The sequence below is a fragment of the Dipodomys ordii genome, unplaced genomic scaffold, assembly GCF_000151885.1.
Source record: "Dipodomys ordii isolate 6190 unplaced genomic scaffold, Dord_2.0 Scaffold24, whole genome shotgun sequence".
Lineage (NCBI taxonomy): Eukaryota > Metazoa > Chordata > Mammalia > Rodentia > Heteromyidae > Dipodomys > Dipodomys ordii.
In genome coordinates, this window is record NW_012267240.1 from 3,538,442 (window position 1) to 3,555,384 (window position 16,943).

At 40.9% G+C, this 16,943-nt stretch overlaps 1 protein-coding gene across 1 annotated transcript in view; it reads left to right on the plus strand.

Moving 5' to 3' along the window:
- Positions 1 to 657: 657 nt before the first annotated feature.
- Positions 658 to 16,943, plus strand: part of Mkx (mohawk homeobox) — a 64,497-nt gene continuing 48,211 nt past the window's right edge. Inside the window, exons 1-4 of the mRNA XM_013014656.1 lie at positions 658 to 845; positions 2,624 to 2,783; positions 11,777 to 11,930; positions 12,613 to 12,945. Of these exons, the coding sequence (XP_012870110.1) occupies positions 658 to 845; positions 2,624 to 2,783; positions 11,777 to 11,930; positions 12,613 to 12,945 (835 nt within the window). The remainder of the gene's footprint in view (positions 846 to 2,623; positions 2,784 to 11,776; positions 11,931 to 12,612; positions 12,946 to 16,943) is intronic.

Sequence of the window (16,943 nt, forward strand, 5' to 3'; positions counted from 1 at the left end):
GAGGAGGAGGAGGAGGAGGAGGAGGAGGAGGAGGAAGAGGAAGAGAAAGGAAGAAGAAGATCATCTCTGGAACCCTAGGACTGGGACTCATTAATTGGGGGCTGTGGATACTCTTGTCCCTATTACCCCCAAATCTGCCCTTCCCTGCAATCCTTCCCGACGGCCCAAAGCCTTCTGTTTTAATTGAAGAGCGCACGCCGGTTCATTGCCTCTCGGGCTACGCGATCTCAAACATGCTTCTCCCGGAGACCGGGAGCTTTGTTTGGTGTTTTCCTTTGCTTCTGTGCGTAATTATTCCTGGTTGAAGTTCCAGGAGGTAGGGGGTGGGAGCTTGATCGCCTGGGCAACAAAAAGGGCAGCGATCCACCTGGGCTCTTTAGTGTGTGGATGGTAGTGTCGGTGGTGGATGCGGTCTACCAGGTGGGGACAAGTCGGGCGTTCCCTGGTTCGGAAGCCACGGTTCTGCTCCGCCCCTCGGCTCTGCAGCCCCGCGTCCCTGCCAAGTCCAGGGCGCGGGGGACCTGCAGGAACCTGAGCCGTGTCAGCGAGTAACGTGATGCACCTTCATCTCCTAGAACCCGAGCCCTGCCACGGAGCTCCCGGCGGCCCGGCCCCGAGGCGCTGCGGCCGCGCGGCGCATCCCCGCCAGCCCGCACCATGAACACCATCGTCTTCAACAAGCTCAGCGGCGCGGTGCTGTTTGAAGATCGGAGCGCTCAGGAGCGGGAGCGGGGCGGCCGGGCCTTTGGCGGTGTCTTAGACAGCCCCCATACCCGCCCCGAGGTGGGTATTCCCGACGGCCGGCCCCTGAAGGACAACCTGGGCCTGAGACACCGGAGGACCGGGTGAGCGCACTCTCCTGGGAGCCCTGCCCGCCTGCAGCCGATGGGTGGAGGGCGCGGGGAGCCCACGGGCACGAGGACCTAAAGGTTGGGGGTCCAGAGTGCCCGTAAAAGGACAGATCCCCACCTCCAGGCTCACGCGTCCTCGCTTTAAGGGTCTGGCTTTCTAAAACACGGGATTGGTCTCAAAGAGGCTTGTTGGGAACGGAGGGAGTTGAAACTGCCGCTAGGTGCTCCGCTACCTGAATCTTAGGTAGTTTCTTGTCCGTCCGAGCCGGATGCGTTGGAACCGGGCAGAGCGCCCTACTTGGAGATGCCCTGCTCAGGCCTTGGGAGGCGGGGAGTGGGGGGCGCGGCTTCTTCTTTCTCATCAGAGACGAGACCTTGGCCGTGGCCTCACGGATCTATCTATATCGGTCTGGGACTAGGGTGTTTGGCAAGGTCAGATCTCGCTCCGTGTCTATCCTGGGCGCGCGCGCAGTTCGGCGAGGCCCGCGGCGAGCCCGGAGGGGTAGGCCGCGGACCCGCCGGCTCGGCATTCGGCTTAATAGGGTTGGGGGAGCTGGCTGAGGGGCAGGAGCTCGCCAGTGGCCATCTGCCCGGGCTCCGGGAGGTAAAGGGCAGTCGGTGACCCGGTCGGTTCTGATGTGTCCTTGGGGGGAGGGAAGGGGAGGGACGGCCGTCCTGGCCGCTTCCACCTGAAAGATTGCATCAGCTGCCTGTTCTGCGGAGTAGCTGGTTTGTAAAATAGAGATTGGGTTTCGTTAAAATGCTACTGCCACTTGGTTCGGCTGGAATTGCATTTCAAAGGGTTTAAAGACACAGAAGTCCCGCAGGCAGCGGCGCAGGCGCGCCAGCTTCGGGATGCACAGGGGAGCGCGGGCGGCAGCGGGCGACACCTCCCGGAGCCTCGCGGGAGCGCAGCACCCGAGGCTTGGGCTCCAGGCTTAGGGATGCTTCAGCCACCTTCAAGTTTCCTGGATCTTTTAACTTTACCCGATGAGACAGAACTTTCATCACTTTAACTCTCATTTCGTAGGGAAAAGGATCCTAGTGGTTTTTTTGTTTTGTTTTTAAAGACCTGTGCTCTGCCACAAACCTTTCCTTTGGAAAATGTCCTCGTTGTCCAGAAGATGGAAGGATTAAGCCGGGGAGGGGGCAGCTGGGGTGGCTGTCATCTCTTGCTTTATTCCTGTCGTTGAGCGGGTGACCTTTCCCTGTGCACCCACAGCTGGAAGCTTAGGGTGCTACATTGGAATTCCCTGAAAGCACGTTGGAGAGGCGGCCAACCCAACCCCGCTCTGCAGACCGTGGTTGCGCGTGATGTCAGCTGGCGCTGAAAGGCTTATAATTAACCTTGCTATCCACACCTGCAGCTTGATTAACCATTTCTTTCAAACCATTGAACTTCCCTCTCCTACAAGTTTTCAGTGACCGAGTTCAAGGTGTCCCCCGTTGCTCATGATAAACCTAGCATCCTGCAGTGACTGACGACACGCAGATAATTTCAGAGACACTTAGAAAATGATGTTCCCCCCCCCCACCCAGAAACTCCGCCCTCACTGTGGTTTGTCCCAACCTCTGGCTGGTTGGGGATGGGGCGCCCTGCGGAGCTAGAAGCCCCTGGGCGGGGGGGGGGGAAGGGTGCCAGAGGGACTTGGTGATCAATCCCTCCCTTGCTCTAGATTGCAACCCCAGAAATGTGCCCTGGCATGGAGGGTCCCGACCTTCACCCTCTAGACCATCTCTCACCCTGGCTTCCTCTTCTCCCCGTGTCCCAGGACCCGGCAGAATGGCGGAAAGGTGAGGCACAAGAGACAGGCACTTCAAGACATGGCGCGGCCGCTCAAGCAGTGGCTTTATAAGCACCGTGACAACCCGTACCCCACCAAGACCGAGAAGATCCTCTTGGCCCTCGGCTCGCAGATGACGCTAGTGCAGGTAATCAGGAGGCCCCTCGGGCTCCCAGGCTCCCTTCGTGGGGAGTGTGGTCGAACAGGTGACCACCTCCCCCAGTCCCTGGGGAAGGAGAGAACTGAGAGACGGGGCCAGAAGGCTCTGGCTCGGGATGCTGGCAAGGCGCAGGTGCAGAATTCTGCTGGGGGGGGGGTGTCCGAATTTCCTCTCATCCCTAGCTGTCATTTCAATGCAGATGATCCGGCCAGGAGGAATTGCAAGTTGTGTCTTTAGGGGTGGAATGTGAAGAAGGCAGGTTGTAGCTGGGGATGGGGATTCAGGAACGAGGAAGGATGGACACAGATGATAAGTCCCCGCATGGATTTCAAACTTCGGGCTACACCAGAATCGCCTGCAGAGCTTGTGAAAACACAAATAGTTCATCCCACCCCCAGAAGTCTTGATTCAGTAAATACGAAGTAGGGTCAATCATGTGCATTTAACAAGTATAGCAAGCTCTCAGGTAATGCTAAAGCTGCTGGCCCTGGACCTCCCTTCCAAAAAGTTAGAGAAAACTATTCCACCATAAGGTGACATATTGAAAGCCTACATTAAAGCTCAAGTACAGAATAACATTCAAAGTTACCATCATTGATAAATGGGAAGATGGAAAGGTAGGAAGGGTGTGTGTGTGTGTGTGTGTGTGTGTGTGTGTGTAGGTGTGTTCACTCACGTGTGTGCATGCGTGTTCTCACTAATCTGGGGCTTGAACTCAAGACCTGAGTGTGGTCTAGCTTTTTTGCTCAAGGTTGGCACTCTGCCACTTGAGCCATAGGTCCACTTCTGGCTTTTTGGAGAGAAGAGAATTATAGACTTTCCTGCTCTGGCTGTCTGTTATGATCCTCTGATCTCAGCCTCATGAGTAGCTAGGGTTATAGACATGAACCACGGGTGCATAGTAGAAGTTTTTTTTTTTTTTAATGCAGAAAGAACAGAAAAAGAAAGGAAATTTAAAAAAATACTATTAGTTGTAAGTAACCACAGCTCCTGTTGTGGTACTGGGCAGGAGACAGGATTCAGATCTCAAATGGTTGGGTCACATTGTCTAGTGTAGAGTGATGGCACAATTTTGCTTCTTCCCTAATGAACACACACTGTATTTAACGTTTTCATGTGTGCCCATCTTGGAGTTTTAACTCAAGGTCTGGGCAATGTCCCTAAGCTTTTTTTGCTCAAGAATAGTGATGTATCACTTGAGCCACAGTTTCACTTATGGCTTTTTTGATACTTAATTGGGGATAAAAGTCTCAGGACTTCCCTGCTTAGTCTTGCTCTGAATCATGATCCTTAGATCTCAGCTTCCTTGGTAGCTAGACTCACAAGCTCTAACTTCTTTGATCATTATTTTATTTGATATTTTCCAAACTTGGTGATGTATATCAGTTATTATTGGCACTTTACTGATGATATAACCAAGGTAAATGGAAAGGGGAGAGGTAGGCCTGGAAATAAAAACAAATAATAATTATTATAATAATGTAATTCCCAACCTAGTGCTTTCTCCATTATACCACAGTGTTCATTAATAAGTCTGGTGATATGAACTTTTATACATGTGGCAGAAGAGATAGATTTAAAAAAGAGAAGGAGCAGGGTGGGCTGGATATTTTATATATTGCAGTAGAAATTTCAGAAATATACATTACAGTTAATTGCACAAATGATTGCATTTATGAAATTTTGTACACCTCATTACTTATAGTAAGGAGCTTGGTTTTATATCTGCTTAACATAAAGCTATGAGTTTTGCGATGATTTACCTATGTTGTTGCTAAATAAATTACTACAATTAGGAAAATTTGACGTGAAAATAAATGCATAACCCCCAATTTCAGTTAAAACAGGCATGCTATTTATTTTTAACACATACTAATTTATAGGGTTATTTGAATATTTAACAATGATGTCACCAACAAAACATTACATTATTTTGGTTGATTATATGGTTTTATATTTAATGCTTGACATGTTTATACATAAAGCAAAAATTGGCATATTTTAGAACACTTAAAAATTATGGAAAGTAGCACTTGTTATGAGGAGAGACATAAATTGTGTTTTTCTTTTGGGTGGTATTGGAGTTTGAATTCAAAGCCTGGAGTTTGCTTGGCTGGCACTCTACCACCAACCTGAAATATTTAAATTTTCATGCAGTAGTTTTATTGAGCTACAAATACAAGTAGCTAACATTTCAATACAGAATTAACTTTGAGGGGCTGGGAAGGTAGCTCAGTGGTAGAGTGCTTGCCTTGCATGCCTGAGGCCCTGGGTTCGATTCCTCAGCACCACATAAACAAAAAGAAAAAAGCCGGAAGTGGTGCTGTGGCTCAAGTGGTAGAGCACTAGCCTTGAGCTGAAGAGCTGAGGGACAGCGCCCAGGCCCAGAGTTCAGGCCCCATGACTGGACCAAAAAACCCCAAACAAACAGAAAAAAAGAATTAACTTTGAATGCAAATGAGGTGCTTTAGCATTTATGGCTTATTAAAGTTATTTCATTTTTCTAATTTATGGGACTTTTATTCAAACTTATTTTCTTCCTGTGACATTAGTTCTCACAATATAAAAACACATAAGATACCTAATTTTTAATGAGATGAAGATTGTTATACTACTAATATAAAAGTGAAACATGTGTAACAATTATTTCCAAATTTTACTGTAAATGAAGTTGATTTCGTAAGCTTTAACATGATAAATGGAAAAAGGCAGTTACATCTAAGGCAATTACATCTAATCCAGTTATTTTCAACTAACTATGCACAATGGTATGTCTATGTAAAAAAATATACGTATGTTATATGTACCTATATGCACACATTTTGAAATATAGAAGTTTGTAAAAGTCAAACATAGACATCCAAAGCAAATTCTAGCTGTATGGAACATTGCATAAATTATGGAAATATTTTTTACTTCTGGGGAAAATATATAAAGCTGTGATCTAAGTAAAGCTTTTGATCCCTGGAAATTAATGAGTCAGATTCTCCCTGTGAATCAGCTTCTCCTATGGAGTCAGACTTCTAGAGCAAGCAATCGTGTGTGATGCATGGGATTTAACCCATGGCCTGGTGCTTTCCATATGGTGAACTACCCATATATATTTGTAGAGACAGTAGCTTTGTTTTGTATAATAGCAGGAAAATCACCACATAAGTTCCAGCATGCCTATCAACTGAAGAATGCTTGCACCCTGAAGTGTTCTAGTTTGAAAACCCATTATATTGTAAGGAATAGGCAGAAAATAGTTTATGTTTCATGCTGGCTGATAGTTCCATAAAACCAGACACAAGTATAGCTCATTTTAGTTTCAAAAGGTCTGAATGTATGTTATAGATCGATGTCTGTAGATAAATAAGGATTCCTTCATTTATTTCTGTCCAGGCATTTCTTGTTGACTGCAGTATTCTTAGCTCCTATTCCTCATGGTTTAGATGAACAAGTTGTCAGTGCAACTGTTTTATTTCTCAACTGCAGTATGAAAATACCTTATATTTGGGGAATTTCTTTTACACTTAACATTTTCCTTGTGGTTATGTCTCAGATTTTGCATACAAGGTAATTTGACCTTCCTTTGCTAGAAATGGGAAGGATGGAAACCATCCCATGAAGCCTAGAAACAAAAAGATGGGGATTTTTTTTATAACTTTGAAAGCTATTTTTTTCTGACAAATACAAACTCTATGGACATTAATCAACACCTTCTTTTTGTCTCCCTGGAAAATGAAACCAAGGGAAATGTTATACAGCTTTTACTTATTTCTGTTATTTGACTTGGGAGTATGTCCTAATTTATTAGAAGTATGTGTAACTCTCGTATGCATTACCAATCTGACGTTTTCTTAAAGAAATAATGAGTATTTTTAATCAAATTAACAGGGAGTTGGTTCGTGTATGTGCATATTTTGACTAATTGTGTGTATGTGCATTCATGTGTGTGTGTTCATGTGCCTGTGTGTGCACGCGTGTGCAGGCCCTGGGGCTTGAACTCAGGGCATGAGCACTATCCCTGAGCTTTCTTTACTCAAGACTAGTGTTCTATCATTTGAGTCACAGATTTACTTCTGGCATTTTGGGTGGTTAGTTGAAGAAAAAAGTCTCATGGACTTTGCTGCTCAGGCTGGCTTCAAATTGCCATTCTAAGATCTCAGCCTCCTGAGTAGCTAGGATTACAGGCATAAGCCACCACATCCAGCTCTGCTTTGATTTTTAACTGACCAACCAACATATTCTGTTGTGTTTGATTTCTATTGACCATTGTTCAAACATTACAAACGTCAAACAAATAGAAATGACTTTGCTGTGCAATAACACACTACAGTATAAGATTGGACCTTTGTGAAACTGCAAGATATGCAGCTTACCAAGAATTAATGACTGGAGTTAGTATTTCCTCTTCCTGTAAAAGAAACTCTAAACTACTGTGCCTTGTGCTGCTGGCATTGTAGCTTTTGGCCAAAATGAAAGTGTTACAAGATTGCTACCCCTATGTAGAGATAGTTTTGTTACATCTGAGCATTAAGTACTCCTGCTGAATAAGTACATCTTTAACAATAGCAAGGCTTCATTCATACATCTGTTAAATGTTCAACAGAGTCTCAGATGGGCTTTTAGACATTAATCCGAGTGTTATTCTACTTAGTATAGAAATGAAGTAGTCAATATTTCAGCTGAATAATCCAGAATACGTTTGTTAATTCTGTATATTGGACAGATGTTGGCTTATTATTTTGGATTCATTATAAATTTAACGATTGTTCTCTCAATATGATGAATGCATACACTTAGGTTTAAGTTGTATGAAAATTATCTAGTATTTCTTCCAACTTCTAGATATTTAGTAGTTTAAATAGCCACCATAAAATGTACAGATTTCAAAGCATTTAACTTGCCATTAACGTGGGGTTCTGCCTTTGGTAAGAAGGCCTTTTTTTGTACAAAATACAATTTGAAGAGAAGATGAAGGATACCTTGAAGGAATCCATAGTAGATAAAAGGGAAAACTGGAACTGGTATTTTTACCATCAGTGTGATATGGAGTTTGCATTAATCAATCAGAAAACTATGCAAAAATAAGTTATGCAAATTAATTAACCAGCGATTTGTTTGCTGCTGCTTGCTGGGTGCTGTGCAAGTAGATATTAAAAGCCTCAGACTGAGGCGGAGATCTGAGGTTGCAGTTCAAAGCTAGCCTAAGCAAGAAAGTCTTGTGAGATGCTTATCTATTGTTAACCATTAAAAAGTTGGAAGTATAGCTGTGGGTAGATCACCAACCACCCATAAGCAAAAAAGCTCAGAGACAGTATTTAGATGCTGAGTTCAAGCCCCAGTACCAGCACACCAAAATTAAAATAAAAAAGCAATCAATTAATAAGTGCCTCAGACTGTATCCAGGTGTTGGGTTGTACGGTACACTTTTGGCAATACAATACTGGCAGTGTAGATATATTAGCAGAGTGGGTATCAGTCTAATTTATGAAATTAGTTTAAAAATAGGCTGTGGTAGATATCAACAAACCTCTCTTGGAAAATCTCTTCATAGGTTTCTATTTTAATATGCTAAGAACTCTGAGTATATAAAACATTGAGAAGGATATGACCCCTGTTTATGAAAGGTTAATTAATCCCCTATGACATTTAAAGGTCTCCCATTTTTATACATCACGACTGTAGTAGTCTCATGCTTTCTAGGTTAGAAGACAATTCTGTTTTCATTACATAAACATTGTTAGGCAACTTAGGTTTTACACTGTATTATTATGTGGGTACTGTGTAAGCTAGGTACACTTAAGATTAGTTAAGATTTAGCTAATTCCATCTGAATTATATGCTATTTACTCAAGGAAGCAAGAAAAAAAGACTGGGATAATATTCAATGTACATATGTGAAAATGGAACTAAGTAATTTGAGGGGGGGGTTAGGAGAGATGGAGAAATGATGAAAAGGGGTGACATTGATCAAGACACGCTGTACTCATAAACTGGCATGCTGAATTGAAACCCCTCTATACAATTACTTAGGGATAATAAAAAAGTGTCTTGGAGATGGGTTTCTATGAAATATGAGTAATACTGACATAGGGGAAATTGCAGCTGTCCAAGATGTGAAAGGAACAAAGAGAGCATACCACAATCTGACTGCTAGAGCAAGCAATGGCAAGAACAGAGTACCAGCTTAAAGGACTTCACATTGAGACGTGACAGCTTGAGCTGTGTTCCCAGGTTTTAGTTCTTACAGGCGGCAACGATATCAGAAACTAGTCTTGAGAATCAAAATAACCTTGCACATGCCATGCAACCTTGCTTTGTCATTGAGCTACACCTCCAGCTATTGGTTGAAAGATCTGAAGTTCAGAAAAGTTAAATGACAATTATAGGTCCTGAGTGAGAATGTGAAAAAGCTCAATAATTAGTGATGAGTGCAATGGTTCACACCTGTAATCCCAACTGCTCAGAAGCAGAGGGTGGGAGGATTTCTGTTCAAGACCTACCTGGGCAAAAAAAGTTAGTGAGATCCCATCTCAATAAAAAAAGCTGGTGTGTTTGTAACCCCAAAGACTTGTGAAGTGCAGGAAAAAGGATCACAGTCTGAGGCTAGTTGGGGGAGCAGGTGAGGGTGGGGAGGATAAGAAATTCAAGAATCTATTTGAAAAACAACTAAAGCAAAAAAATCTATAGCTCAAACAGTAGAGGACTTGGCCAGCAGGCCTCAGGTTCGATATCTATTACTGAAAAGTAAGTAAATAAGTAAACAATAATATGGCCAGCAGGCCTCAGGTTCAATATCTAGTACTGAAAAGTAAGTAAATAAGTAAACAATATAAATAAGTAAACAATATAAGCAATATAAATATAAATTAATTAAAGCATGAATTAAAAAGTCATGTAGGCTTGTAATCCTAGCTACTCAGCAGCCTGAGATCTGGAGATTATGGCTTGAAGCCAACCTGAGTAGACAAATCTAAGAGATTTGATCTTCAGTTAACCAGCCAAAAGCTGGAAGTGGAGGTGTGGCTTAAGTAGTAGAGCATCAAACAAGAGCATGAAGCCCTGAGTTCAAGCCCCCATTACTGCACGCGCGCACACACACACACACACACACATGAAAAGAAAAGAAATTAAGTGATTTAATTAAAAATGATACAGGCAGACTTGAATTTGATGCTGGTTTTTTTGGGGGGAGGGAGGTCCAGTCGTGGGGCCTGAACGCTGGGCCTGGGCACTGTCCCTCAGCTCTTCAACTCAAGGCTAGCGCTCTACCACTTGAACCCCACAGCGCCACTTCTGGCTTTTTTCTTTTTGCTTATGTGGTGCTGAGGAATCAAACCCAGGGCCACAGGTATGCAAGGCAAGCGCTCTACCACTGAGCCACCTTCCCAGCCTCTTGATGCTGTTTTTTAAGATCCATTTAAGAGCACAGAATGGAGGTAGAGAAGTTTAAGAGGAAAGAATAGTAAGGGGAAAACAGGAGGAAGCAACAATGCTGGATAGGAAATGTACTCATTACCGTGCTCATGTAACTGTAACCCCTCTGTACAGTATTTTCACAGTAAAAAACTTAATTAAAAAATAAAAAGAAGAGTGGTATGAAGTTCTTGGTTAGCAATTATGTGGATTGGATGAAAGTTTTGGCCATGAATTAGAGAAATGTACTTAGGGAAGACGAGGTGCTTTGTGCCTCCATATTTAACGACTATGTATATATTGCAGTTATTCATAGCTGCTTGTTTATGGTGATTGTTTATGGTAGTCTTCCTAGGGATGCAGAGGACAAAGCCACCAATACAGCAGTTACATAATATTTATCTGTTGCATGAGTAGTCCTGTCTGCCTGTGGAGGGTGGAAAGACAGACAGAAGTCCCCCTGATTCATAGGAAGACATGCTCAGCTTGACTGGCAGAGAATCTCAGGAAGAATAAGGTTTAGGGTGGGGGAGGGGTCTGGTGAGATAGGACGGCATCACGCTCAAATGTCAACATGACAGTTCCTATTGCTTAGGATGAATATTGATTATGTATGGGAAAACTACCATGCATTAGCCATGGGGACAAGGAAAAAGAAAATGTACTTTTGCTTTTTAAAAAAAATATAATTCACTACAATTTCATCCACTAGTTATGACTTGAATAGTGTGCATAACCCTAAAAAAGATAGAAAAAAATGAAACTTCTAGTGAAAACTAGTATAGTAATCTGAGGCCACATAAAGGGGGGAGGGGTGGCTTATTCTTTTCCTATGGATTGTGTGTGTGTGTGTGTGTGTGTGTGTGTGTGTGTGTGTGTGCCAGTACTGGGGCTTGAACTGAGGAGGGCCTGGTTGCTATTCCTTAGCTTATTCACTCGAGGCGAGCTTTCTTCTACTTAAGCCTAGGGTTCACTTCCAGCTTTTTGGTGATTAATTGGAGATAAGTATCTCACAGATTTTCCTGCCAGGCTGACTTCACATGGTAATCCTCAGATCTCAGCTAGAATTGAAGTAGTGAAGTAATGTAGCACCTGGCTACCTGTATGTCATTCTAACATCTCAGAGTAGCCATTCCTCAAAGCAAGCACATCACCTCATTCTCAGAAAGTTATAGCCTGATTTTTCAAATAGTGCTTCCCTTCTCCTGGGTACACAGTTTGATACCTTAAGGCTTTTCTGTCTTCCTTGTATTTGCTTACACATCCTTTTTATTATTATAATTGTTACATTAGTTATGTCTGTACTCTCTTAAGTCTCTTGCTAGACTTCTCACTAAACGTTTTTTTAAATCATAAGCCCTCTTTATTTTTCTTCTTCCCAGATGTAGAAAGAACTCCAAAGAAATGTAGTACGTGTTTAGCATGTTGAAGGAATGAATGAATATGAAAATCTCAAGCCATTATGTTCTAAGACTAATGATCAAAGATGGAGAGAGAGGCTTACATCATTTATGAGGAAGTACTTGCATACGAGATCGTGTTTGAATATTTTCATAATGAAAAAAATACCGTTTTAGGTCTCAAATTGGTTTGCTAACGCAAGACGTCGGCTTAAGAATACTGTTCGGCAGCCAGATTTAAGCTGGGCTTTAAGAATCAAATTATATAACAAGTATGTTCAAGGGAATGCCGAGCGGCTCAGCGTAAGCAGTGACGATTCCTGCTCTGAAGGTTGGTCAAGACTTTTCTTTTGCTCTCTTTGCTTTGCCTTTGTGAGAAGGAAGTCTCCTCAGTTGCTGGCTTTAAGATGAGCCCTATAAAATTTTCCAGTGCCAAAACTGTCCTGTAGATTGCATGAAGTCACTCTGTTTTGACAATCCTATATTTACACCAACAGAATTACACGTTATAATACCTATCAACAGAATGACGACTGTTTCTTCTTGCTTATAAATTTATCTTGTTAGAAAAAAAAACATTTTCTGGGGAACTCATTAACATGAAAATATTAACTGAGATTGGGAGGATTGAAGTTCAAAGCCAGTCCTGACAGAAAGTCTGCACAAGTCCATCTCAATGGACAATGTTGTCCATTTCAGTTAGCAAATAGCTGTATTGGAAGTGTGGTTCCAGGGAGAGATTGCTAACAGAGCAAACAAATTCATTAACCATTAAAGCCTTAAAGATCAAACGCCAGTGCTGGAAACAAAACAAAGCAAAACAAAAAAACATAGTGAAAGATTACAGAAATTGCTTCTTTCTTTTGCCTGAAAGGTAATCTTGTTTATCAATGATAATTTTTATACATTCCATGTTCTTTGTCTGCATTTATTTTTAATGACTCCGTGTGATAACAACAATTGGGGAAAGATATATTCAAGGACATCTTAGTGGTATATTTTTTCCCCCTTAGATGGGGAAAACCCTCCAAGAAACCACATAAAGGAAGGAGGCTACAGTACTCCTGTTCATCCTGTGATGAAAAGTGAGAGTTCAGTGATCAAAGCTGGAGGGAGGCCAGAGTCTCGGGCCACGGAGGACTACGTGTCACCTCCCAAATACAAGAGCAGCTTGCTGAACCGTTACCTTAACGACTCTCTGAGACATGTGATGGCCACAAACACTGCTATGATGGGAAAAACAAGGCAAAGAAACCATTCAGGATCATTTAGCTCCAACGAATTTGAGGAAGAATTGGTGTCGCCATCGTCATCAGAAACCGAAGGCAACTTTGTCTATCGCACAGGTAAGTCTGTGGCTTTTTGTTGTTGTTTTGCAATCACTGTGATATCCTGTATAAAGCAGGTATAAAAATCATTGGATTATTCATCCGTTGCTCATAATTCAGTGTTAAAGCTTTTTCTTTTTCTTCAAATTCTTAATATATGTATTATTGTTATTTTTTAATCGTGTTTGAGTAGTTGTATAATAGAGTTTCATTTTTAATTGATAACATGTTAGTAGATGACAATCATAAAGATAGCAGAAATTTTCAGTGTTCATAATAATAAATATAAGCTTTAATTCTGTGTGTGTGTGTGTGTGAGTCCTGAGGCTTGAACTCAGGGCCTATGCATTTTTCCTGAGCTTTTGTGCTCAAGGCTAGTGTTCTACCATTTTGTGCCATAGCTCCACTTCTTTCCTTTTTGTGGTTAATCAGAGATAAGCATCTCATAGACCTTCTTGCTTGTGCTGGCTTTGCACCATGACCCTCAGATCTCAGCTTCCTGAGTATCAAGGATTATAGGTGTAAGCCACTGGCACCCAGTTTAAGTTTTCATTCTTGATGACAACTTTTAATCATAATAACAGCAATATTTAGAGAGGCTATATGGCCTTTACTTAATGGAATAAGTTATGATGGAAGAATGTTCTGGATTCTAGCCAGTTATGCAAATACCTCATATTTATTCCATCTTTTTTCTTACATACTTTGATGGCTAATAGTAATGCAGAGTGAAAACAAATTCACATGAGTGCCAATTTTTTTTTCTGAGAGAGAAAATATAGGTCTGGCTTCAATTGCATTGGAAATTTTACTTTCATTCCTGGAAAGCAATAAATAGCTTTGAAAATTTTATATTCACCCCAGAAATACTGACTCAGTTTCTACCTCTCTAAAACATTTTGATGGAATAGCGGGTTGGTAAAAATTCTTCTCTCTTGACTTCTGCTCCCAGGGAGATTTGCTTCAAAGAAGTACTGGAGCAGGTAGCTTTAGAATAAGGGATATGTATAACCTAAATCTGTTATAGTCAAGGCTGGGTTCCGAAAATACCAACAAAATGAGGCTTTAATGTTAGATCTGAAAATAACGTCAGGAAGCATTCAGTCCAACCACATGGAATCATAGATAAGAAAACCCAGTCCAAGAACACATTGGAGTTACCCTTCCACTGAATGGTCCAGTGGGGCCGGCGTGGGGGGCAGGAAAAGCACCCCTGTAGGCAGCTGCGTGTGTGACTATTCTACTACAACCAATCATTAACCAGTAGCTATGCTGACGTTAGACACCACACAATCTATTCTATACTCCATCTCTTGATACTGAGAAACATAACAAGTAAGTGAAGAATAGAGGTTTAGGAAAGAATCTACATGTGGACTATTGAATAGAATATCCACATTATTTACCAAGATACCACATTTTCAAGTGTCTACAAATGTAATGAAGATTATTTTAGCTATCAAGACTTAGACTGAGTATCAGCACAGTCTTTGAGAATTAAATCAACCTCATTTTCTGTTTATATGTCTATTCGCTACATTATATATATTTAAAAACTCCAAACAGGGCTGGGAAGGTGGCTCAGTGGTAGAGTGCTTGTCTTACATGCATGAGGCCCTGGGTATGAGCACCACATAAGCAGAAAAAAAGCCAGAAGTGGCGCTGTGGCTCAAGTGATAGAGCGCTAGCCTTGAGCTGAAAAACTGAGACAGTGCCTAGGCCCAGAGTTCAGACACCACAACTGGCCAAAAAACAAAAATACAACAAAAAACTTCAAATATTCAGAAATATAAGAAAGTCTTACTGGGTCTAGGAAGAAGTAAGAGTAAAAGTCATACAGGCAAGTAGAAACTACATTAACATGTAACTAAGCTGAGAGCTTAGGTCAGAACTTAGGAGTCATTCAGAGCTTTATGAATTTCTTCTCAGAGAAAGGAACACAAACCAGGTCATTCAAATGACTGGAAGAAGAATAAAAATAAAGTTAAAACAAGGTGGAAAGGAAAGCTGAAAACAAACAACTAACTCAAAACTCAACTCTGAAAACAGTAATAAAATTAACAAGCAAAATGAACACAAATGGATGTTGGAAATAACAAAGGAGGTATTGCAACCCATGCAGTCACTAAAAATGATGTTAAAATATAAAGTAATATTAATTCACAGTATACCATATTTAAGTGTACACATGAAATTAATTGGAATTAAACACACAAATAAATTACACATTCATAATTAAGAAATATTTTAAATGACCAATCACTCAGGAAAAATTGAGTCTAAAACACATGACTTCATCGATCCACTGATTTTTAAACTTTTTCCAAATCTCTAAAGACATAATTAATTCCTGAGTTCAATGCATTTTTCTGGAACATATAGAATTACAGGAAGTTGCTCAGTTTTCATAAATGTAAATGTTATCCTATTCTCAAACAAAATTAAGACAACATAAAACCATAGTTTTGTGACATTATTATGAAATAATATAGGCAATATTTATGAAGTAGTAGGAAATCGAAAACAGTTCAAAATTATAGAAATGAAAGACACAATTATGGAAATATTGATGTGTTTAAATGAAAACAGCAACGTCTTCTGGGAAAAATATAATTAATTGTAGAGCTCGGTTAACTGGCAATTTATTATTTAACAATAATTTTCCTTATAAATTTCTTGCTGTTGCAAGTGAAAACACGATCATATACCTGTAGAATGTACCAGTATGTCGAGTCTCCTGAAAATGCATGCTCTTTTCAAAGGCAACAAAATATGAAGTCAGAAAGAATTAGCCTGTCTTCAGTGGATGCTTTTCAAAGTTAAATATCTTGGCTGCTTATTTTTATTAAAGCATTCCAAATGCACTTGGTCCATATTAAAGACTATTTATTTGCCAAGTTCTATTTTTAAATAAAAGCCTTTTTTTTAAGTTATGCAACCAATGAGAAAGCAACTTGGACATGCAAAATTCTGTTTGGGTTTTTTCTTTTCATGCATGTGTATAAACTTAAAAAGAACAGTCTGGATTTTTAAAAATTTTATTTTTAGAGATGGAGAATTAAGAAAGCCAATGATGGCCTAAAAATGACCTGTTAAGTTTCAGACCAAACAATGAATGAGTGTCTTGTCTTCTGGGGACACAGCGTGACAACATGTACTAGAGATGGCATGCTTTCATAAATAAGAAGATAGCAGACTTTAAGAAATACTTTCTGAGCAACTGTTATGGTTGTGTTTGGCATTCGGGCTCATGCTGAATTCCTTCAGTTCCTTCAATTTAGAACTTTCTTTCCACACCAAAATAGAAACTTTCTAACCCTGCTATTAGCTCATGCCTTTACCCTTACTGTGCTTATTAGTAGAAAGATTTTTAGCTTTAAATGTTTTAAAAGAATTATTTATTTTTTTATTTGTCAGCGTACAAGGGGTTTCAATTCAACATGTCTAATTGTGAATACAAGTATCTTGATGATTTTTCCTTCCTGGTCTTTCTTCTTTTTTTTTGGGGGGGGGGGCAGTCGTAGGGCCTGAACTCTGGGTCTGGGTGCTGTCCCTCAGCTCTTCAGCTAGCCACTTCTGGCTTTTATTGTTTTTGCTTATGTGGTGCTGAGGAATTGAACCCAGGGCCTCAGGCATGCAAGGCAAGCACTCTACCACTGAGCCACCTTCCCAGCCTATCTTGATGATTTTTAAACAGAATATATCTAAGTATATATTTGTTCATTTATCTTTGCTAAGATATTTTATCTATCCATTTTAGTACAAGAGTTACTACCTAAGAGTACATTCTGTTAAATATGAAGAATTAAAAAAAAGAAAGTTGGCATGTGAAAGGATAGTGAATCATTGGATTTTGCTTCATTTATTAAATCTTTGGAGAATTATTAAATAGTAATCCTAATTGAGGATATTATTAGGAACTGTCAGCTCAGATAAACATATTTTACTGACTTCATGTAGACCTTTCTTTTCTTCTCTGTACTCTTCAGTCTTTTTCTTTCTTTTTTTTTTTTTTT